The sequence below is a fragment of the Erigeron canadensis genome, chromosome 8 (assembly GCF_010389155.1).
Source record: "Erigeron canadensis isolate Cc75 chromosome 8, C_canadensis_v1, whole genome shotgun sequence".
Classification (NCBI taxonomy): Eukaryota; Viridiplantae; Streptophyta; class Magnoliopsida; order Asterales; family Asteraceae; genus Erigeron; species Erigeron canadensis.
Window position 1 is genome coordinate 44,810,668 of NC_057768.1, and position 24,527 is coordinate 44,835,194.

Here is a 24,527-nt window from a genome sequence, read left to right on the forward strand (position 1 = left end):
ATCTTGAATTCACATGAATAAAGGAATTTGAAGGAATTTGGAGAATTCCAATTCCATATTTTTGTCAACCAAACAACTTATTCAATGGAATTTAAATTCCAATTCCAGTAAATTCATTAGCATTTCATGAAACAAACACCCCTAAAATGATTGGTGTTAAACCATCTCTTTGTTTTGAAACAGTTTTGGATTTAATGACTTTTCTTCTTGGAGTTTTGTAATTACCGTAAATACCCTTATGGGGACTAAAGGCCCTACAGGGCAACAGGTATATACAATTGACCACTTTTTGGATGTATTGGCAACTAAAGGTGTCAAAAGACTCCAACTGATCGGACTCGGATTATTTTGTAATAATCCCAAAAATGAAAAATCTGATTACATTCGCAATAAAATATGATGTAATTTCTTTTTTTAAGAATTATATTTAAAAAATTTATTTAAGTAAAGGTTGTCATGCTTATAGAGTTAAGTGAGTTAGAGTTTCCATAGTTCAGTTGTTAGATTGTGTATACCTTTAGCCATTGGGACTTACATACGAAGAATCTGGCGTTATCTTACTTGGTTGTTCAAAAGAAATATATATATAGTATTAAAGCAGAAACAAGTAGATTCACGTATGGAGCATGGTAACGCGAGTTTCTTTTTGTTTCTTTTTTCTCTTTTCTTTTGCCTTTTGTCACATAAAACTCACATGGATATTTTATTTACTAAAACTATCATTGTGCCAAGATAGATGAAAAAAATTCATGCCGAAAACAAATGGCTGATCAATAGCCGAGCGTCAGGCATACACTATATGATACGTACATTGTTGGTACATTTCCGGGTGACAACATCATTATAGAAGTTTATCTTGAGTCATTTGTATATGTAATTAGTTAAACGTTTTATTTTGTATGTAATAAGGTCATAAACGACCAAGTTAATCGAAACGGTAACTAGACCGGTCTAGGAAGGTCTAGGTCGACCTTGGAGGTCTAGCTAGACCTCATTGGGCCGAATTGGTTCGGGCTTTGGTCTTGAGAATAAGTTTCGGTCCATATTAGATTAGTATAAATAGGAGATTAAACCTTATGTTTAAGGGGAATCTCTCTAGTTCGTGTTTCGGTTTTTTTGTGAGCTCGTGTGTTAATTGTAATCGTTATTACCAATTAATACAAGGCTTCGTTATTTCATTCGTGTACTGTTCACAGTTCGTGTATTCGGTTTACCGAATATTGTTGATTGTTAGTGTTCGAGATTTTTCGCACTCAAACATTAGTTATCTAATCTCATAGATCCGGTGGCTAAGGAACTTACATACATACATATAATGGACGCGTACAAACTATATATTAAGAATCAATTAGGACTAATAATTATCTGATTAATGAAATTAATATATGTATATGTTATACTGAATCTTTGTATTAGGGTTGGAATTGATTATATCTGAGTTGTTATTAAGATAGTGTTTGAAACATGTTCTTTAGTTAATGTACAACTTACAACTAGTTGCAAAATTTTAATAACACTTAAATGGGCCAGCTCATAGTTTCTCAGCTCACTTTCTCTTGGTGTTTGCCTATTTGGACTTTAAAACTATGTTAATTACAAATTACAAATATATGTAGATGCTGCAATGATAATTGATAACTTAGTTCAAGTTTGTCTATGCTTATACATATAAACATATTCTTAAAATAAAACTGTGTAATTTTTTTGAATTCCTTCACATTTGTCAACATTAATAAATTGATAAAATTTTCATATCTTTTAAACGTGAAAACATATTATATTGTTTGCGTGTAGTGCATGTTGGTCGTGAAATCATGTATTCATTTAGTAATATCGATGATAGATCAATTATCGATTAATTTAACATATTTTTCTTTTATGACATAAGGTTTTTTAAAAAAAATAATTTGTCATAAAAAAATGTTTTATAAAATTAAACACTTCCCTATCATTATGTAGCATTTGTTAGTTGACTAATTACTTTTTATTCTTATTTTATTATGACAAAAAAATATGAGTATTGACTTCATTCAATAAAAGGGTGCCTAAGATACCCAATAAGGGCCATAAGCCCATAAGGCATAAACACGCAGAATTAAGGAACGCAACACCAAAACACATACACTTCTATTCTCCATGGCTTTAGAGACCGGGACCAAAATTACTGCGGCTGTCTGTCATCAACATAGCAAATATCCGCCACAAGAGTCTTCCAACCACCATATTTTCTCTCATTACTCTAAACTCACCCTACAAGCTCCTAAGTTCGTAATTGTATTTGCCATTGTAGCATTTTCGTGCTTGCTTTTGTATAATTCTCCTCCTTCCGCGCGATTTCAAGCCTATAATCCGTTTGCCGCCACAAAACTCGCCACTAATCCGGTAAGTATCTCATCTTCATTGAAAAAAAATAACAAAGGGTACACGCATTTGACTACTTGTATATGTATATGATTTATATTTTATAGGGTTAGGTTTAATATTGCATCCTTTTGGTAAATTTTAAAGAAAATCATTGATCGTTTTAAACAACACTATACGTGGATTAGATTTAGATTGTTTAGATATCTACATGCTATATGCCAAATATATAAAAATTCATCGTCTTGTTATAGAAATATATTCATTTTTGTTATGAAGATGATTAAAAGCCTATTGAAAGAGGTTGACACGCTTAAACAATCATAATTAATTTGAGATGGATTGGTATATGGGTAAATTGAAACCAGGTTTTGGGTTTAAATTTTGGTGTAAAATATTCTCAAAAATAGAAATTTTTATACAGAGTAAAATTGAAGTTTTTAAATTTTTTGTTAAATTTTTTTATAATGAATTTCAATGTCATTAAATTGAAAGCTACATGTGGAATGTGTTTTGATTCTAGATACGAATTATAAATTGAGAAAAGTCGATGGTGATTGAATTGGTGAAATTAATACTACGGATAATTACACTTTCTACATCATATATAGTCATTGAACTGCTTTTTTGAATATATATATATATATATATAGACGACTGTTGACTATGTTGTTATATTTATATGATTTTGTTAAAATATGTATCTTATGGATTATATATATATATATATATATATATATATATATTATAGGGTACAAGCGAATAATCAAGTCAAACTTCTAGAATGTGTTTCTTTATGGAGCTTATATAAGTAATGTTTATATATGTTTCTATCAAACTTCACATAAAGCAGTAAACTAATAAAATATGATAATCGTACAAGCCACATTTAAGAATCACATATATGTTAATAATGTTTAATTTTACATGGAATCTTTGAAAAGATCAACTAATTTTGTAATCGGTTTGTCAATGACCCAAAAATAGAGTAGTGTTAGGTGTGACATCCAAGTTTTATTCATTAACTTGGGGGTTAAATGCTAGCTGTGAACTTTTTTTTTTTAATATGGGCTTGGCTACCCAACTTTGTCAAATTGAATCGTTTTTCGTCATTAAAATGTTTCAGGTAGCCGGGCTCTGTAAGCACTTCTAATCTTTTCTGTATTAGTTTAATAAAACAATTTAGTACTTTGGTATGAATTGAAATCTTTAACATGACATTTGTGCGTTCATAGAAAATGTATGACAAACCTTATTCGAAAGGAAGCATTCTAGCTGCGCTTTGAGAGTCATTTATAATGCATGTGTGTACTATCCTATCCATTATATCTATATAAACATATGTTACTGACCAAAGTTTATAATTCTCTTCTATGAATTAAATGAAAAATGTGTATACTATTGTTATTATTATTATTTAATTAAAAAAACATTTTTATATTATTATTATTTTTTGTAGTAATATATAAGTCTCATGTTATATATGGAATGTATGAAAGTTGTTATATGACATTAATAGGATCGGATGACTAATTACAACCACAAACTGGATAGGAGAAAACGTCATCTGTAAATCGATATCACGAGTCAAATGAATGAATCCTAGAGGATTAGATATATATATAACCATGATATAGATACGTCCCGTTATTTTTTTAACAACAACGTACATAAAAAGGCAGTGGAAAGGATTTAAACAATGACATGTACGTTTAATATAATTATATACACTATGTTTTAGATTATTGTACGTATATATAGGTTATGTTTGGCAAAAGCTTTTTGAGAATAATAAATTTCTATTATGAAATTAAAAAATTCCGAAAGTATCACTAGAAAATAGCTTGATTAATTTTATTTTTAATTATGTTCTCAACTACGTACTGTACGTCTTATGATCAGGAGAACAAACTCGATGAACTGAAAAACATTCTAAAAATGGCAACAACGAGTGACAATACGATCATACTAACTACTATAAACGATGCTTGGGCAGAACCAAACTCGATGTTTGATCTGCTTCTTGAGAGCTTTCGTATAGGAAATCAAACTCAAGGGTTTTTGAAGCACTTAGTTGTTGTGGCGTTGGATGAAAAGGCACATGTTCGTTGCTTAAAGTTACATTCACATTGTTATCATCTTAGTACCGATGGGGTTGACTTCTCTGAGGAGGCCTATTTTATGGCAGGTGATTATTTGAAGATGATGTGGAGAAGAATCGATTTTCTACGTACCATTTTAGATTTAGGTTACAACTTCCTTTTTACGGTACTACTGTTTTCTTTTCTTTTTTTTTGGTTTTTGATAGAGAAATGCTACGTCTGCAAACAGTTAGTTTACAAATATCGAACGTTTATGTATATATCCTTACTGAATCTTTTTAATCCAATTAATTAGGATGCAGACATAATGTGGTTTAGGGATCCATTTCCACACTTCCATGAGGATGGTGATTTCCAAATTGCTTGTGATTACTTTAGAGGGGACCCCACTAATCTAAATAATCTGCCAAATGGAGGATTTACTTATGTAAAGTCAAACAACAAGACCATCCAATTTTACAAATATTGGTACGATTCAAGGTTAAACTATCCGGGTTTACATGACCAAGATGTGTTCAATAAGATCAAGTTCGATCCCTTCATTCTTGAAAACGGGCTACAAATCCGATTCCTTGATACATCTTACTTTGGTGGATTTTGTGAGCCAAGTAAGGATTTTGACAAGGTGTGCACCATGCATGCTAATTGTTGTGTTGGGTTAGACAACAAGGTTCATGATATCGGAATCATGCTCCAGGATTGGCGAAAATACATGAACTCGTTTATGAATCAGACCGCAATGCTTGGCTCTGCTTCTTGGACAGTTCCTCAATCATGCAGGTACTTTATATCATATCCTATCTTGTTGCCTCGTTTTGTTTTTATTTAATGAACATGTTTGAGTTGGTTTTAATTGGTTTCATATTAGCATAATGATATATAGTTTAAATGACCAAAGTTTTCGCACCCAATCAATCAAGTTTGTCAACTGTGGTACACACTTCCATTGTTTACACTCTTACATCCAATTGAAAGTTTAAGAAAATTAGATTGGTTCAATATAAGGTTGCAAATTAAAACCCCTAAATATAATTGCTAGGAGCTACTTAATAATTTTTGTTATATATGACAATCTAAAAAAGTATAATTTAATTAGAATATGAGCTGTATTTAACATTTTTCATTTAATTATTCTAGTGAAATTTTGCTTATGGGATCTTTCAATTCTTTTTCAGAGGGTCGTTTCATAGGCCTCGTCTTCCTAAAAAGAAAGATGATCATGGAAGTAAGAGTTGATCAATTGTGAACAAAATGGTGAAAATTTGGGTAAAGATCAATACGAAAAATAATTGGTATAATTCTTGAGAATAGTTGATGCTATAGTTTGTGAGACAGAAGGTTATGGTAATTGTATAGTGATTCCACAGTCTTAAACAACATTGTATTGTATATACGCTCAGATAGTTGTACATCTCTTTGGGCCCTTTTAAAAAAAAAAACAAACTACTGTAATTCATGGATTTTGCTAACTTTGTATCCGCAAGTCACAAGCAACATTGAATGATCTCAAAACTTCTAAGATAATAAAAATATGATTAATGATAAAGGAAAATGCTAAATGCAATAATGTGTATCTCGTCATTTCAAACTTATAATAAATGTATACCTATTTAATTCATTTTAACTACGTCTTTAAGAATTTATTTAGCAAAACTAAAATGATAAATATCATATTGTATTGAGCTCTAACTGAATTTGTTGACTTGTTTAGAAAAATATGATTTACAAATTAGCAAATACAATTTCCTTTTTTTTTAAATAGTAATGAGTTCATTAGACCCAATTACAAATTATATTATAGATGGTTGATTATTTGTTGGAGAATATGAAAGGTGAAAAATGAAGAATTTTTAATGGGGTTTCAACAATGATTCATCAAATTGTTCAAGATATATAACTATTAGGTTTTCTTATGGGTTAAGAATTAAGTCTCCGTTTTCAATTGAAAAGATTTTAGAATTTTTTGTGTTATATGTATGTATGGGAAAGATAATTATAGTACATATATTGAAAAAATTATAAAAAGTACAAGGTTTTTCCTCATTTTTCTTCCTTCTTCCTTCCATCTCCGACCACCACCACCACCACTATGATCATCTCCGACCACCACAATGATCTTCCGGCAACGGCGACTATTTCTGGCGAGACTTACACATGTGTAAGTACATCTTTTTTAGCATTTTAAGGTTTAAAATTTCTAGGTTTTTTTCCTTCACGAGACAACCACCACCAGCTACCATCATCTCCGACCATCCCAACCACGACACCGGCACCGACAACAAGGGCTTCGCCTGTATCGTAGCAAACCATCACCATCTCTTAGATCGTCGCCCATCAAATCCATACGATTCTCATATGTGTCCATTGACGGTCAGCTTAGAACGGATGAGGGCCTCTGGCCCGTACTGTATCCACCCGAAAATGAACCTGATTCTCGCCGAAAACGGTCGTCGTTGCCGGAGGATCATGGTGGTGGTCGGAGATGATCACGGTGGTGGTGGTGGTCAGAGATGGAAGAAAGAAGGATGAGGAAAAACCTTATACTTTTTGTACCTTTTTAAATGTTTGTATTATAAATAACTCACCTATATATATATATATATATGGGAAAATTTGCACGCATAAGCGTTAGAAATGAATTTGAACAAGCCTTTGGTCCGTAAAGTTCAATTAGATATATATATATATATATATATATTTTTCTTGTGTACACAATCTCTTTGTAATATTTAGTGTTTACCAATAAATTTCACATTTGTAAAAAACACATACCGTCCAAAACTATTGTTAACAAAAGGTAAAAGCTCTCGATGATATAAACAATAGCTAGATGGAAAAAAAAATGGGCGTTGCCCGTTGGTGTTCAACTTGGGATACGGATTGAATGATCCGACCTGTACATCTAAATATTTTAAGTCAAACCATTCTAAGTTAATTAGTTGACCTAATAGTCAAAATATATTTAGTCTTAATACCCGTACGATGTATGGTAACTATATAGATTTTATCATAAAGAATTTCGCATATGCCTCATACTTGATTCAGGAGTATGAAATAAATTGTGGTTAAAGTAAACCGATGATCGAAGCTTAATTATAATAAACAGTATTGATAAATAAATATATGTTTAGTAAAAGTTTTGGATTTACCTTAAATTTTTACAATCACATCAAAATCAGAACCTGTAAGCATAGTGGATGACAACAAATAGCCTTTTAATTTCGGATCGTAAATTCAAAATTTTAAAGTTTTCATGTTAATAACTTATTACTATAAATAATATAAGTTATAAGATTTGAAGAATTAAAAAAAGACAATTTTATTAAGGGGTTAATTAGTATGCTCCTAGCAGCATGCTTCCATCATGATTTTCAAGGGGGGGAGAGATTTTATATTCAAACATGTGATTTTCATGGGGGGAGTTTGTGAAGAGGAAACATGCTTCTTCCATGCTTCTAGCAGCATATTGGTTTTTCCCTTTTATTAATGGTTATAATGTGTCTTGTATCTATATAAGTCAAGAGTTAAAGTTTAGTTCTAAGTCTAATAAAGAAAATGAATTATTTACAATTAAAAAAACTAATTTAATAAAGTAAATAAATTAAAAAGACACGTATCGATTAAAGATTGCGCCATATGTCGTTTTAAGAATATCTCAATCCTATTTTAGTTTATTGGTACATGTAATCTAAACATAATGAATCATATACTCGACATTAGGTTAGTAATAACTAGATGGTTTGACCCGCTCGATGGGCGGCGTCGATTTCTAAAGCGCCTATGTTTGTTGCGGCTATCTTTTTTTTTAAGGCGATAACGCACACCATCTTATTTATGTTTACCTCAAAAAATGATGTAGGAATTTAACAACATAAATGTTAGAAAAATTATTTTAAAAAACAAAAATTTACAAATATAGATCTGAATAAACAAAAATACAAAAACCAAAAAAAGTATAGATATAAAAAAATGAAAATAGGAAAATAAAAAAAAACAACAAAACTATTTGGATACTTAAAAAGACAAAGCAACAAAAATTTAAAACATTGGACTAAATCAGAAAAAAATATAAGTGGAGGGGTAAATTGTAATTTCTGAAATCTTCAAATAAATCCATAAAATTGAAGAATTAAAAAAATGGCAAAGAAGGGGATTCGAACCTAGACCTCTTGTATAAGAGACAAAGGGCATACCACTCCATCCATCTTCAATTTTGGTTTATTTGTCTGTCCATTAAATATATAAACTATGCAATGTTTGTTGACATAAAAAGACAAAAAATACTATTCACAACCTATTGCTTTATTAGAGTAAGTAACGATAAGTAACAAGGCTCTTGACTTTGATAAAAATGTTGTCGGCCTATCGGGTGTGATTTGTCACGAGAATTCGATCAATTTCTAGACCCATCAACCATGAGAGTTGAGACACACCACTACAGTTAAAAGATAAAATATAATAATACTACAAAAAAAGGGAAAACTTTATGAAACAAACGTATATATGATTGTATTTGTATGTATGTATCTATCTGTTAATGCACCCACCACTTTGTTGTTGTTAAATTCGATCACTGTTCAATCATACCCCCTTTCCCATTTATGAAAAGGGTACAGTGGTAGTATTTTCTTTCTTTCTTTACTTGTCATCCCCGAAAAGCAAAAGCAAAAACTCCGACGATATTATTATTATTATTATTATTATTATTATTATTATTATTATTATTATTATTATTTGTATATATGGAAGCAATAAGAAAGCAAGCGACCAAGCTTCGGGAACAAGTTGCCAAACAGCAGCAGGTACTTATTAGTATCATCGTCTTCAACTCTTTTTTTCTTACTTACTGTGTGTGTGTGTTTTACTAAATTATTGTTATGATTCTGATTAAAAAAAGCCTAACACACACATAAAACAACTGCCTTACAGAGTTACAGCACTGCACAAAAATCCTTGTTATAGCCCAATGAATACATCCATACGAGAAAAGCGAGTATGTGGCCTTTAGATACTTAAGCTTAGGTAAAAAAAAAATTAAATTCATTGTATAATGAATAAATGATTGGGCTCCATGTTTTTTATGGATTAAAATATTAAGACGTGAGAGGTTTTATATACCCAATCTTAGGTCTAACAGTCACATTATATAGGGGAAGGGAATATGAGGCTGTTAGGCACCTAAGTTGGGTGAAAAACCTCTCACATACCTTTTTGTAAACCATAAAAATCATGGGGGGCCAAACATTTATTCAAAATATCAAAATATTGTTACGTGAGAGGTTTTTCACCCAAGTTGAGTGCATAGCAGCCCCATACTCACTTTTCTCATACACAAAAAGTATATATATATAGAGAGAGAAAAACATGAGGGTCAATCATTTATCTATACCATCCGCCGCCACCACCCTGCGCCGCTACCACCATCGCCGCCGCATTGCGCAGGCATATGACTCGTATATATATATATATATATATATTATAAAATTAGTATGCAAGGGGTCTACACCGAAGTTTAGGTGTCTAACAGTCACATACTCACTTTTCTCATATATATATATATATATATAAGAGCAATACTTCCCATTATAGCTGAGTGGTTGAGCACCAACTTTATATGCTAGAGGTCCCGAGTTCGAGACATGGGAAAGACATTTAAAGGAATTTCACAAATAAAGTCCTCTAGTGAAGCAGGTTTGAGTCCTGCAGAGGGGGCAGGGTTTTACCTAATCAAATGTCATGCCTTCGGGCGGTTTAGTTGGGCGTTTCTCCTCCGAATAGGTATTGAGGGTGAGGGGGATCTCTAACGCGGACCCGGTTAAGACAACGTAAGCTAGATCCCCAATTGCGATCAAATGATCCACACCTTTCAAAAGAAAAATATATAGAGCAAGTTTATGTCAGGTTGATTAATCAGGCTAGTTTACTCCAAGAGGGATTGGGATTCTCCAAAGGAGCTCCATTCTCGTTACCTGCAGCTTCTTGGACCACATGGGTTAATTAAGTTAGTACCATATTCTCAAATCCTTCAAGGCTGGTGTTTAGTTTGAGTGAATGGGTCTTGCACGGTATGTAGAATTCAGGGTTTACGTTTTTACCAAAAGTGTGTGTTCTTAAGTACTCGTGATTTTTGGTTGTTTGAATTCTAAGGATGTTGTCTATGCATGGGCCACGAGCACTGACCAAGTATACTAGTCGTGCTTCATACTCTCATATGTCGGTTGGCCTAGATACAAAAACGTTCGGGAGATGCACCCTTGTATATTTGGTCAACTTCCATAGCAAGAGTCGTCAATTTTCAGTTTTTCATTAGAGCATATGACACTCTTGTAGTCTTGTTAGTTATCCAAGACTCCAAGTATATTTAGCTTAGATATGTGGATGCATTTTGATGACACTCAGTAACTTAGGCACGACTTTAAGAAACCTCACTTAATTGACAAACTTTGTTCACAAAAGGGAGCATTCTGATCTTCAAGTGTGATAATTTCTTTACAGCTCTGTCATGTTCAGCCTATAATAGGTAGCGAATAAGATCTCGTTTCGTAGAAATGCATATATTTTTGTACCTTCACTAATGTGTTTACATGTGTGAAAAATTGTTGGTAACACACTTACACTTTTAGTACCGGTACACTAGACACTTCATATCTTTTAGGTAATTGGCAGAGCGTATAAAAGCAGTTAATGCCTTAGTGGTCACACATTTGAAACTTGAATAGGCAGTTGGGGTCTTTGCAACTAGGAAAGACTGAAGTGTCATATTTGTACATATCTCCATAAAGCATCGTTTGCATTTCCTACAATTCAATCTTTATATTGGGCTAAAGCTCCTTAATTTTTATTTTGGTATAATTGGAAGTTGGGAAACTAGCGACAAGTTATCTCAGAGGGAATTTTTGTTGGGCACTTTTATACTCTATTTGGAGATTTCATTGTATATACGACGCTCTTTATTTTTTTGCAGGCTGTATTAAGTCGACTCGGTAAAGATGCTGAAATATTTGATGATGAGGAACTGAAGAGACACCAAAAACTTCAAGATCTTTACAGTTCTACAAGGGAAACTAAGGTACACTCAACCTCATTTTCTGCATCTTTTTCTATTTTTTATTTCGTATATCCACGTCTCTAGAATCAATTACATTCTGATGTTACTCAACAGTCAACACTTAAAATTTTTTATTTGCCAGCATTTTCAGAAGGACATTGTTCGTGGTGTTGAAGGTTTTATTTCAATAAGTAAAAAGCAAAAGCAAATAGGTTTGTCCTTCGTTATTTTTTCTGCTTTCTTTTTTCTATTATATTAAAACTGGTTTACAGTGCTATCCTTACACAGTTACATGGGGCCATGGGGGTCGTATATGTGTTTTCATTAATTTATTGACATTTTTAAGGCTTAAGCCCTTTCATATGTTATTACGCTTAAAGATGAATAGTTTACCTTGTCATTTTTAGTTAAAAGATTGGCTGAAGATTGTTGCAAATATGGTAATGAGAAGGTAAATGCTGGTTTTCCCCTTGCTAAAGCTGCTCTGCAACTTGGCACTTCATATAATTCTATTGAAGACAAGAGAGAAACCGTGCTTGAGATCCTTAACAATCAGGTGTCTTCATATATCTCTGCAGGTTCATTGTGATGCCACGACAATCTTTAAAAAAAAAAGCAAATTTTCGTTACTTTCTAATAAAATGTTGATTAACCTCGTTTTTTAAAGGTATCTGAACCACTAAGAGGATCAATAAGAGGAGCTCCTTTGGAGGATGCTCGACACTTGGCACGCAGTTGTGACCGGCTCCGACAAGAAGTCGAGACACAGGTATGTTTTACTTTAATACGAAGAAATGTAATGTGTTAAGGTCAATGATATGAATTTTTTGGTTAGGCAGTGGAAGTATTGAGACGCCAAACAAAGGTCAGAGATCCTACTCCAGAGAGCGCCTTAAAACTTAGAAACATGGAAGCCAAGTTGAGTGAGCTCAGAACTTCCATGGTAATGGTTCAGAAAGAGGCGATTTCTGCTATGTTGGAGGTGGAGGAACAACAACAAGAAATAACCTTGCAAAAGCTTCTTACGATGGTAATATCATTATTATTATCAAATTATATACGAATATATATATATATATAGGCTTTTACTCTATGAAGAACTTAGTTTCAGGTCAGTTGTTATTAAGGTCCCTGAGAAACTGTCCAAATTAATAGGTAGATGCTGAAAGGTCTTATCATCGTCACATTGTGGATATACTAGAGGGGCTACATGCTGAGGTATATCCTTTGATTCCTTTTTAATGTCATCTGATAATTAGTTTAATCAGCAATCATTTTGGTATTTTTGTGTTAGATGGTTTTGGCGATGCATATACAAGAATCGTCTCAATCTACTATGGAGAAAGATAATTTTGTTCCGTCTGGTGATGCCACTCACTGTCTAGACAACAAGCATCATAATGAAAATCAGGATTACGAGTATTTTATAGGGAAGGTAATTGTTGCATAGTGTTTTTAGGATCTTTGTATCCAAGTCTGTAATCCAACTCTGTAATCCAACTCCATTGCAGTTCTTGTTCTCACGGTGAATTCAATTAGGTCATTTATCTATTTAATTATTTTGTCTTGTTAGGTTATTCATCCATTTGATGCTCAAGCAGATGGTGAGCTGAGCCTAAATGTTGATGAGTATGTTATAGTTCGCAAGGTATCCCTGAATTGATACATATAGCATACCGTATTGCAAAATGGATGGTTTGGGTAATGGTTCTAATTTACTCATTTGAACAGTTAAAGAGAAAGCATAACCCATATCGACTTGTTTACATTTTAAATGTAAACGAGTCAAACCTGCCACCATTAAAGAAAACACTGCTGCTTTGGCGTATTAGTATGTTAGATTAGTTTATTTTACTCGCCTTGCGTACACAAATGTATTTGATCATTTCAGTCTGGTACTTGATAGGTGTCTCCTAATGGGTGGTCTGAAGGTGAATGTAATGGAAAAACAGGGTGGTTTCCGTCGGCTTATTTGGAAAGGCAAGAGGTTCAAAAAACCAGGTAAAGACAGATGCAATTACTTATTGCTCTGCTATGGACCTGTCTGCTAAATTGTTAATAACTAATGTATTATTTGTATATATGTAATTAGCTGTGATTGGCTACTTGCATAAAGGAATGATGAACATATATAGTCCTGTACAGACTTTTGAAAATTCTCACCATGTATAGGTTTTCTCTGGTTTTTGATTAGCACGTTATATTATGATATATACTATATAGCGTGGTACAATACCTGCGATGTTTGTTCAAGATGAAGCTAAGTAGATACATTATAAATACAATACAAGGCTAAGTCAAAGCTGTTGTTGAGAAGCATCTGTAGGCATTTGATTTAATTACTTCTTTACTTTGTAAGATTTTATATGTATTTAGTTATAGAAGTACTAAAAGGAAAGCCCATAGCCGCTGCCCTCACAACCATTTAAATGAATGGTTCACTACTTCAGTATATATTTTTAATAAATTTTAGTAGACAACGAATTTTTTATAAAAAGTAGTTGCTTCAGCATGCAATTGGTGCAACACATAATTATCTCTTATCATAATGATTTAAGTGTTATTTTATTTTTAATACCGAGTTTCTAACACTAAACCCTTGACCAGCAAACACTTCATATTGTTTCACTATATATATTGTTAGAGGCGATGGATAATTTCTAAAACTCAGTGATCCCTCCTCCCCTCTGACCTCTCTCTGCCCAAACCTATGTATTATATGTGAAAGTTATACATAACAAACTAGTAGTATACGAGTGTGGTGTATATTCATCAAAAGTAATGATACCTAATTACCTATATCATTTTCCTTTTTAGAAGTTCGGTATTTACGTACTCATCATATCAAATTTTAATACCCATTTTGCAATTTATCACTTTTATATGAGCCCTCTAATTAAAACTATCTTCTTGTGGGTATAGAACTGTGGATGGATAGTTACTTTGTTTGATATACTTGCTCTATATAAAGTAAAATTATATATGTAATTCAGATTTACTGAATTCAAGCTTTTTTTTCTTTTTTCAAAGATAATCTTAAAAATAATTTTTCATAAGGTTCTAAAAATATAGAAAAAAATAAAGCAAGTGAAAAATAAATCTATTCTGTTGGTGTAATAATGGTGTTAACTTGATTTGAAAACCTCGTTTGTAATTTTTTTTTTAAATAAGTGTTGATTTTTATATTTCTAAAACTACTTTTAAATGAAATTTCAATATTAGAATGACAGTTTCATGTTGGTTTTTCAAAATAAATAAATAAATAAATTAGAGTGAATTTTTTATATTAAATATAACATAAATAAGTCACAATCTAAAAATTGGTGGTGGGATAAGGTATGGGCTGTAGTATATGGGGCAAAAGGGGTTAATCTCCCCTCGAAATTTAGATTTTATCAAGTATTTTTATTTTATTTTTATGAATATTTTAAGTTATGATTTTAATATTTTGTCTCATTTTATATTTATTTTTTATAGATTTTTTAATTTTGTTCTCTGAGATTTTTTTCCTGATGTTGCCTCTAAGATAAGACCTGTGGATCGTAAGATCATGGGTTTGAATCTTACGAAAGGATTTCTCATAATTTATTGTATTTTTTTGTTTTTTGAATTGGTATATTGACATTATTGTCTAATGGAGATATAACTGACTAATATCTTGATGGCACAACGATACCAATAGTCCGTAGTTGATTCAAGTTTACCGTTAAAAATTTGTGTAAGCAACCTCATATGGAAATTAGAGAATTTGCATTGATATAAACCACTACTTCTAAGGCTATCTCCAATGGAGGCGCCCTTAGGTGTCCTTAGGTGCCCTTGGATATCCTTTGTCGTTGAAGCTTGTCCAAAACTAAGAACTTTTTGAAGGATGCCCTTACCTAAGGGCATGTCCTTACTTGTTTTTACTTAATATATTTTTGTTTTTAGTTGGAGGTAAAAGGATATGTAAGGATATGTAAGGACATGTAAGGATGTTTGTATGGTTGGAGATAAAATTATAGGATTTGAAGAATAAGGATGTATAAGGATTTGTAAGGATATGATGTGGCAGTTCAAGGACGCTTAAGGGCGTACGTAGCATTAGAGATAGTCTAAGTTCCCATGCTTAAAGATGTATTAACTACAAAGTAAAAACAAAAAAGAATTTTGTTACCATAATAGAGAGGGGTTGAAACTCAAATGTTGGTGCTTAAAAAGAAATAACAGAGAAGATAGCTTAATCTATACGATCCAAGTACGTACGTGCTCAACAAGTAATACATATATATGCCTAATGTAAACCCTTAATTTGCATTCAGTTCATTCGAATACAATACAAAATTAACAACAAATCAGTCGATAAACTACAATCAACAAATCTCTTTATCTCTAATTGATTCGATAAGAAAGATACAATAATGGGAGGAAAAAGATCATCATGTTCGTTAATGTGTAAGGAATGCAACAAAGAATTTATGGAAAAGAAAGATGAGCAAAAACATTACAAGTCTGAATGGCATCGCTACAACCTCAAACGCAAGGTTTGTACATCGATCGATCTAGTTTCTTTTTGCCTATATTAATTTTTATCGATTTCATTAATTAGTTTCTTCTTTTACACAATTAACCAAATCTTGATTCGTATTATATTTCTCTTGGGGTTTTGCATGATTTTACTTTTAATGAAATTGATCGAGGCGAGACAAGATCGACTTACGTGAATAATTTTATTTTCTATATAATATGAATCTAACATCAATATATATGCATGGTTTTAATAAGTCGACATAACTAATTAATTAATGATACAAGTCATATAACTAATTAGTAATGAGTTGGGTTATTTTCATGATGAGTTGCCTTCCTACCACCGGCCAGTAATTCGATCGTATTGTTTGAACGTGATCTATAACCCTTATAAATAAATTATTTATGCAACTATATTATATTTCATATACAATCTATCCATATTGCGTTCAAAATTAAACTGTAAAGTTAATAACTGATTTATATATTACTCGTACGTACATGTTTTAATTGTATATGTGGATAACTAATATGGTGTTTGAAATATGGATCAGATGGCAGGGCTTCGAGGAGTGACAGAGGCAGTTTTCTTGGCGGCGGGACATGAGTCCGCACCACTACTACTACTAGATGATGATCATGATCAACCACAACACACCAGCAAGAAGAAGAACGGGCCTGATCACGCTCAACATCTAAAATCTCGACCTCATACTACTACTACTACTACTACTGCACGGGTGTCTCAAGCTGATGATTTTGATGTATTTGGTACTACTACTCCAACAGTACTACTTAAGTCTCCAAATACCAAGCGTAATAATATGAAGAAGATAGATGGAGTACTAGTATCCTCCTCTGAAGATTATTTGGATGATGATGAGGTGGATCCAACTTGTTGCTTTATGTGTGACCAAAAACATAAAAGTGTTGAAAGCTGTATGATTCACTTGCACAAGCAGCATGGCCTATTCATACCCGATATTGAATATCTCAAAGACCCTCAAGGCCTTTTGACATATCTTGGACAAAAGGTAACTAACTAACTTATTAATAACACTACATGTGAAATACTCCTAATTTAAAACTTTTCATATGTGATGTTGGTGTTCATATTATTAATAATTCTTGTTACAATAATTAATGCTTGATTTGTTTGTTTACAGGTGAAACGTGAGTACACGTGTTTGTATTGCAACATAAACTGTCAACCTTTCAAGAGTTTGGAAGCCGTGAGGATGCACATGGTCGCAAAAAGTCATTGCAGAGTTCACTATGGTGATGCTACCGATGAAGCAGAGGAACCCGAGCTAGATGAATTTTACGATTACAGCAGCAGGTATACATTAGTTATTAATTGGCCGGATATGGATTTCGTTCTGTTTTACGTACTCCGTATGTTTTAGCCATTCGATCTTTCTTCACACACACTGGCTAATTAATAATTATATGAACCTTAATTTTGATGTCTTATTAGTTATGTTGATGGAAACGGAAAGCAGCAGCTGGTTACCTCTGATGGCATAAGCAACAGTGTTACACTCGGGTGTGGCGGTTCTGAACTCGTAATTACTAGAGAATCTGATGATCATCATGGCGTATCAACAAAAGCACTTGGCTCCAGGGAATATTTACGTTATTATCGTCAAAAACCACGCCCATCCCCAAAAAGCGTTCCAGTCACTTCATTGCAAGCCGCAAAGTAAGACCTGAAAACTTTTCTACAACATATAGTAGTAGTAATTTTCATGTTGACAGTAGAAAATACTTACCTAAATTGTTAATCTATTAATTATACAAGTTTTGTTCTAATTAATTAATTAATCTTGAACTTATGTGTGTGCATCTATCCAGGTACAGGAGTATCAGTTTGTCAACAGTGCAATTAAAAGAGAAGATAGAAAGGATGGTTTTGATGAAGCAAATAATGAGGCAGATGAACAGTTCGAGGGCCGAGACAATGCAATGCAAGATGAGCAGCATGAGATGTAATTCGATCCGTAACCTTCGTCCAATGAACGCCCTACATTGATTGATGAATCTGTAATAATTGAGCTGGATCATGTACCTACCGCGCGCAACATGCTTGTTTCTTTGTTTGTAGGGGTCTTCGGGTCTTGTATGGGTTCGCATCAAAAACACCACGGATACAAGTGTTTGTAATTCATACATCACTAATTTAAATCTAACGATAGTGTATTATTTAAGGCTATCCGGAGTGGGGCGGAATCCCCTCCTTCTCGCCTGGAACACCACCCCTCTCGCCGTTTAAGCCCCCAAAACACCTTTGGGCAGAATTTTTCTCTCGCCCAAACTCTCCTTCCAACTCTCCTGGAACACCACTCCCCCCTTTTCCCACCAAAATTTTCTTGCCACTTGGCGGATATCCCCTCCTCTTCATACAATAATGTTTTATGGTGGTATACATTTGTAATGCATTAATCTAGGGGTGATCAAGATATGAGCCAACCCGTCAAATCCGTCTAACCAGTCCGAAAAAAACCGAGCCCGGCCCAACCCGTTAATTATATGGTCCGGTCCACGGGCCTATATTTTATGAAATATCGGGTTGCGGGCTGGGCCGGGCTAACCCGGGGAAAAACTCGAGAACCCGGCCAACATTGACATTACATTGTTATAGGACTCATTTAGACTCACGTAAATATATCTTATATATTATAATAATATTTTTACTAGTATTTTAATATATTTATATATGTATTTCAGTATTTGATTTAGTTTTCAATTCCATCCAACAAACTTTTTTTTTTTATGTAAAATCATGTTAATAATGTAATTAGGAATTTCTCACATGATTTCTTAATGTTGTTGATATTGTTGATAGTTAAAGCACAACCAAAAATAGAGTCATAATGAGATATTGTATTGTAGTTAAACCATTATTACGAAAATCATAAGAACACTTAAAAAACCATGAAATATATTGTTGTTCTCCGGGTTACGGGTTGACCCGCAAAAAACCCGAGCCCGCATGCTAACCCGGACCGGACTGACCCAATGAAACATGGGTCGGTCCTCGGTCCACATATTTTGTATTTTTTGGGTCACGGGCCGGGCCGGGTTGAGGCTGGGTCGGGCCGGGTTGAGCCCATGATCACCCCTACATTAATCGTAGTATCGTTTACAAAACTGGAGTTTAGTTTGTATTTTCATATATGATACTTTAAAATTATGGTACTGTACTTATGAAATTACATCAATCGTTTCATTTTTTCACTATCCTATCACTCGTGGGGAAATATTTATCTTGGAGTATAAACATATATTATGTAATTTGCTTTTTTGAAAGGTTTATTATGGAGACATTGGATAGAGTGGGTTAGTCGATAGGGTTTGGGTAATAATTACAATAGGGGTACGCGCGTAATATGGCAGCGGTAGTGGCGACATGTAATAGTGGTGGCGGCGATGGTAGTGGTGGCGTCGATCGGCGGCGGTGACGGTAGCGGTGTAGTTAATAATGTAAGAATAATTAATGTAAAAATGGGTAGTGTAGTTATTTTAAGAGTTCATGTCTGTGGTGTATGTTATAATAATATCATTAGGGGTATTATAAGTATATTATCTAAAAATATTTAAATTAGTGAACAAATAAGAAAGATAGTTTGTGTAGAGACAGGTTGGAAAATATTTTGTGGGTATTTTTGAGAAAGTGTTAATTTAAGGTGTTTTGAGTTTTTTAAGGGAAAATTACACTTTTGGTCATTGAACTTAGCACGTTTTTCACTTTTAGTCACTAAACTTCAAAAATTGCAAATTATACACTGAACTTGTCACTTTTTTTCACTTTTGGTCACTGCGCCCATTTTCATTAGTTTTGCTCCGTTAAGTTGCACAGATTCGTTAGTTTTTTTTTTCACTTTTCGTCCTTCCAATTATTCCATAACTAAAATTGATAATCGACAAACTTCAGTGATGAAAAGTGTAATTTACCTAAATTTTTTTTATATATACCTCATTCATCCAATTTTAAGTGTTATTATTTTGATTTTTTCTTAATATTTTTACTTTTAACTTTAACTCTAAACATTTTTATTTATAACTTATAGTAGTTGGTGTAAATTTTATCAATGAAAAATATATTTAAAAATTAGTTCATTATTATATGTTTTATAACAAATTTATATAACATAGACACAAATATTTATGGTTAAATCATAAGGCGTTATAGATTATCAAAAAAACCTACAACACGTTACTTCAAATAAACATTACAATATCTTATTTTTATTTTCGTTTATTAATAGTTAATAAAATGAATTAAGAAAAACTATATAAGTTTATATAACACACACAAAAAAATTACGGTTAAAGTAGACATAAGAAGACTCGAAATTCAAACATAGTCACTAAATAAATCTATCTTAATAAATAAAAAATTTTCAATAACAATTATTTCATCGTCGTTAAAAAAAACAATTATTTCATATAATCAAACTACTGTATAACAAATAGATAGTAACTGTAAACATAAAAAATTTGTTTCAAAACATAATAAATGAATATGTATTTTCACTAATCGGCCAAAACAATATATAAAACCTGAAGTTGGACCGATTATCGATTTTAGTTATGGAATAATAGGAAGGATGAAAAGTGAATGAAAATTAACGAATCTGGGCAAGTTAACGGGGAAAAACTAACAAAGTTGACGCAGTGGCCAAAAGTGAAAAAAAGTGACAAGTTCAGTGTATAATTTGCAATTTTTGAAGTTTAGTGACTAAAAGTAAAAAACGTGTCAAGTTCAGGGACCAAAAGTGTAATTTTCCCTTTTTTTAAAGATAAAAAGTTTTAAAGGAGAAGGGTACTTTGTTTTATAAATGTGTAAGGGTTATGTATTGTAAAACAAATAGGACAAGATCATGGTTAAATTGATTCACGAAGATTCACGAAACAATTGATACACAATGATTTTCATGATACATGGTGATTTTTAGTGAAGAGAAATCTATTGATTTATTTGTTTTACTTTAATACCTATATATACTATATATATACATATATATAGGGGGAAGTGAAGGTGGTGCTGTTAGGCAACTAAGTTGGGTAAAATCTCTCTAACATGCTAATTTCTTAATATGGGAAAATCATGGGGGCCCATTATTTATGCATTATATATTTATAGATTAAAAAAGTAACATGTGAGAGGAATTTCACCCAAGTTAGGTAGTGTTGTCTCACACCTTCACTTTTCCCTATATTTATATGTACAGTTATTGTGAGAACTTAATTTTTTTCGAGAACTATAAGAACTAATTAAGATCGTTAGATTAGATTAATCAATGGTTATTAATTGAGGATGGTATTTTTGTAATTATTCTACATACAAATTAATTTGCAAATAAATAAAAATTCAAAAAGGGCACGATAGGAAAATTCAAAAAATGAAACGGCTTTCTTTTTTTGTGCATCTCCAGTTTCTTCTAGTTATTACTAAATCACTAATTATAATTACTTTTTATATTTTATTTATCCCATAAGAGTTTTTATTTGAACGGCTTATCCCATACGAATTCATAGAACTTACATCTTTTTTATTTAATTTACATGATATATATTGTTATTTCTTAAAAATCATATACCTTCCTTAGTGGTACACTTGTGAATGACCCTATTCAAATATACGTAAAATTATTTTTTTATATATTAAAGTTCACATGTGTATATAAAAACAATCATATACAAAATGTGTTTACATGTGTATAATGATATTTACAATTGTATAAATATTCTGTTTAACAAAGTTCACAAGTCTATTTAAAATTTTATATATAAATAACGTTAACATTTGAACCAATAAAATTTTACCTAGTTGATCACATATAACATTTAAATTGTCTAAACTCATTCTTTTTTTTTTTGGTAAAAGAGATTCATCCAAGCTAACCAGTGTAAAGTTAACAAAAGATCAGAGCCGGCTTAACGTTTCTGGGGGCTTTTAAAGAATGTAACAAAAAACCTATTTATCGGACTTGGACCAGCAGGAATAAAGTAAAAAACTAGTTAAAAGTATTTTTCTTAATCTAACTTTGTATGTGTGAAAAACATTTAAAATATTTATATAAAGTATATAGTTCTAGCTAAACCTCATGCTTAATTTCATGGGCAAATCTGAAAAGACATTAAGTTTTAAAGATGTAGTAATTTAGCGTTCTGATGATTGATTTTAGAATAAAAAAACTCAAAATATCCAAGTGCTTAAACCAAGATAATTATCTATCAATCTGTACTATATACAATTTATACATGGTTCATTTTATTCTAGAAAGACAACCAACCTTAAACATCATGTATTTAGAAAAAAAACTTTACAATACTTAACTCAACAGATTATAATCAACATCAAAGAACTTGCTAATAAAACCTCAACAAATTACAATACTAAATGAATAAGTCATACACATTTTATAATTTTAAAAAGTTACCATAATATTTTTAAACACCACGGTCCATGGCACTTGTTAGAAAATCATAACTAATGATATAAGAAATACTAAGAATGATTAAAAGAATGGCCATTTACACTCATTATAAACTTATAATAAACACTAAACCTTAAATCATGAAATCCAAAATAAACTTGTAAAGCCTAAAACGTGAGTACATATTATATTATTACTGATGACGATGTAACTATGTAAGTAATAGCCACAACCCATAAGTCCACAACAATTAAAAAACCAAAATTGGAGGCCCAATATAAGTGGGGGCCTCAAGCAACTGCCTAGCCCACCACCATAATTGGGTCGGCCCTGCAAAAGATTAATCCCGTTTAAAAAACATGTGTACATTTAAAATGATATAAACTCATTCTTTTTTTTTGTTATAATTTTTTTCTATAACAAGATACACATGTGCGCAACACACGTGTACCTTTTTTTTATAACAAGGCACACATGTATGAATATATAATTTTTCTCATAACAAGATACACAAATGCATATAAAAAAATACGTATACACAGGTACACATGTATGTTTTATATGAGTACGTTTTTTATATAAAACTTTCATACAAAATTTTATGTGGAACACATGTTAATATGTTTGTTCACAAGTGTACACATATCTACTGATCAAATACGAATAAAACTTGAAAATCTGTCAAATACATCCAGAGTGTTATTTGAAGAGGTACTAAATTTGAGTACATGTTGCAAAATATTGAACTAGTTATGCTAATGTAATGTACCTCCTTAAAAATCGAACTGGAATATGGCATTTCAATATTTCATTTCATTGGAATATAAAGATGGCTATATATAATTTCAAATAAAAAGTTGTTAAACATAAAATATGGCGTATGACTTTAATAGGAAACGTTAATGATTGGAATATAAGATCAACATATCTGATTTGGTTTTTAACCCTTTCTAGATATTTAAAAAACATATTTACTGTAGAAATCTGAAAGTGAAATGTCATACATGTGATTGGAATTTGCTATATTAATTATAACCGATAATATGAATATATGATAATAAATATAAAATAATTCTTTAGAACGACATAAATTATTGAATATTAATTGGAATATCGGTATCAAGATCAAGATAGTTGAATATAACTGATGGATGAGAAATTTACGGAGTTAATGAATTTACTTATATTGATTTTATATAATTACAATATTATCCTTATATAAAATAGTTCTTATATTTCTCGACATTTTATTGGTTCTCATTTATCTTTTTACTATATATATATATATATAGAAGTATAATAAAACAAAATGAAGTCATATGGATGGTTTGGGTAGATAAAGGTTGAAATTTTTTTAATGGGTATTCTGAGTAGTTATAATATTGATAACGCTATTACTTTACCTTTAGTAACGTCGTTTTGCAAAAAAATTATGTTTTCTTTAAATGTTTCCAAAGTTCTTCAATTTGATCCATGCTATAACTTACCAATAGAAAATAGTTTAGTTTTAACGATGGAACATGTCATCCTAATCTTAGTAGCGCATCAAAAGCGTGAAGAAAGAAACAAAAACTTGCTATCCCAAATGGGAGGGATAATGACATCTCTTGTGGCCTCACGCAATTCAATTCAATCCATTCCTACATCTCGGAGTTCACTATCGGTCCCTGAACTATATGAAAGCATCATAATTTCTCTTCAAAATATATTTGACCTTGGTTTTTAGAAAGTAGAACGCTCACAAGTTTCCTTTTTATCCTTCTTTTCTAAATTAAGAATGTGGTATAGATATGCCAATCTTTTATTGGTAGAACCCGCATAAAATGCAAGAGAACACATTATAAAATATAAAAAAATTTACAAAATAAAATTCTACAAATATTAAAATATTAGATATATACATAACTTACAATTGATTTTGCTAAATAAAAATATTTTGTTGTATGTAGTATTTGTTTAATTGATAATTGATAATGTTATTTTACTCTTAGTTGATGAGATTGTTTAACACAATGGAAAGCATAAAAACTTTTTTTGTAAAGTAAGTTTCGATTCAGACGTGTT

The 24,527-nt window shown here is 31.7% G+C and overlaps 3 protein-coding genes across 3 annotated transcripts; all 3 read left to right on the forward strand.

The window, feature by feature from the left end:
• The first annotated feature begins 2,136 nt into the window (after nucleotides 1–2,136).
• LOC122610950 (uncharacterized protein At4g15970-like) lies at nucleotides 2,137–5,896 on the forward strand. Its single transcript, XM_043783901.1, has 4 exons — nucleotides 2,137–2,382; nucleotides 4,264–4,629; nucleotides 4,759–5,243; nucleotides 5,639–5,896. Exons 1-4 carry the CDS (start codon nucleotides 2,137–2,139, stop codon nucleotides 5,697–5,699), a joined length of 1,158 nt encoding a protein of 385 aa, XP_043639836.1. The 3' UTR covers nucleotides 5,700–5,896.
• Nucleotides 5,897–9,172: 3,276 nt separating this feature from the next.
• Nucleotides 9,173–13,704, forward strand: LOC122579144 (SH3 domain-containing protein 1-like). Its single transcript, XM_043751256.1, has 10 exons — nucleotides 9,173–9,265; nucleotides 11,428–11,532; nucleotides 11,654–11,723; nucleotides 11,919–12,067; nucleotides 12,179–12,280; nucleotides 12,347–12,541; nucleotides 12,667–12,729; nucleotides 12,806–12,946; nucleotides 13,085–13,159; nucleotides 13,418–13,704. Exons 1-10 carry the CDS (start codon nucleotides 9,206–9,208, stop codon nucleotides 13,514–13,516), a joined length of 1,059 nt encoding a protein of 352 aa, XP_043607191.1. The 5' UTR covers nucleotides 9,173–9,205; the 3' UTR covers nucleotides 13,517–13,704.
• Nucleotides 13,705–15,911: 2,207 nt separating this feature from the next.
• LOC122610951 (cytoplasmic 60S subunit biogenesis factor REI1 homolog 1-like) lies at nucleotides 15,912–18,052 on the forward strand. Its single transcript, XM_043783903.1, has 5 exons — nucleotides 15,912–16,034; nucleotides 16,575–17,054; nucleotides 17,187–17,359; nucleotides 17,498–17,722; nucleotides 17,875–18,052. The coding sequence occupies exons 1-5, from the start codon at nucleotides 15,912–15,914 to the stop codon at nucleotides 18,050–18,052; spliced, it is 1,179 nt and encodes a 392-aa protein (XP_043639838.1).
• Nucleotides 18,053–24,527: the final 6,475 nt, after the last annotated feature.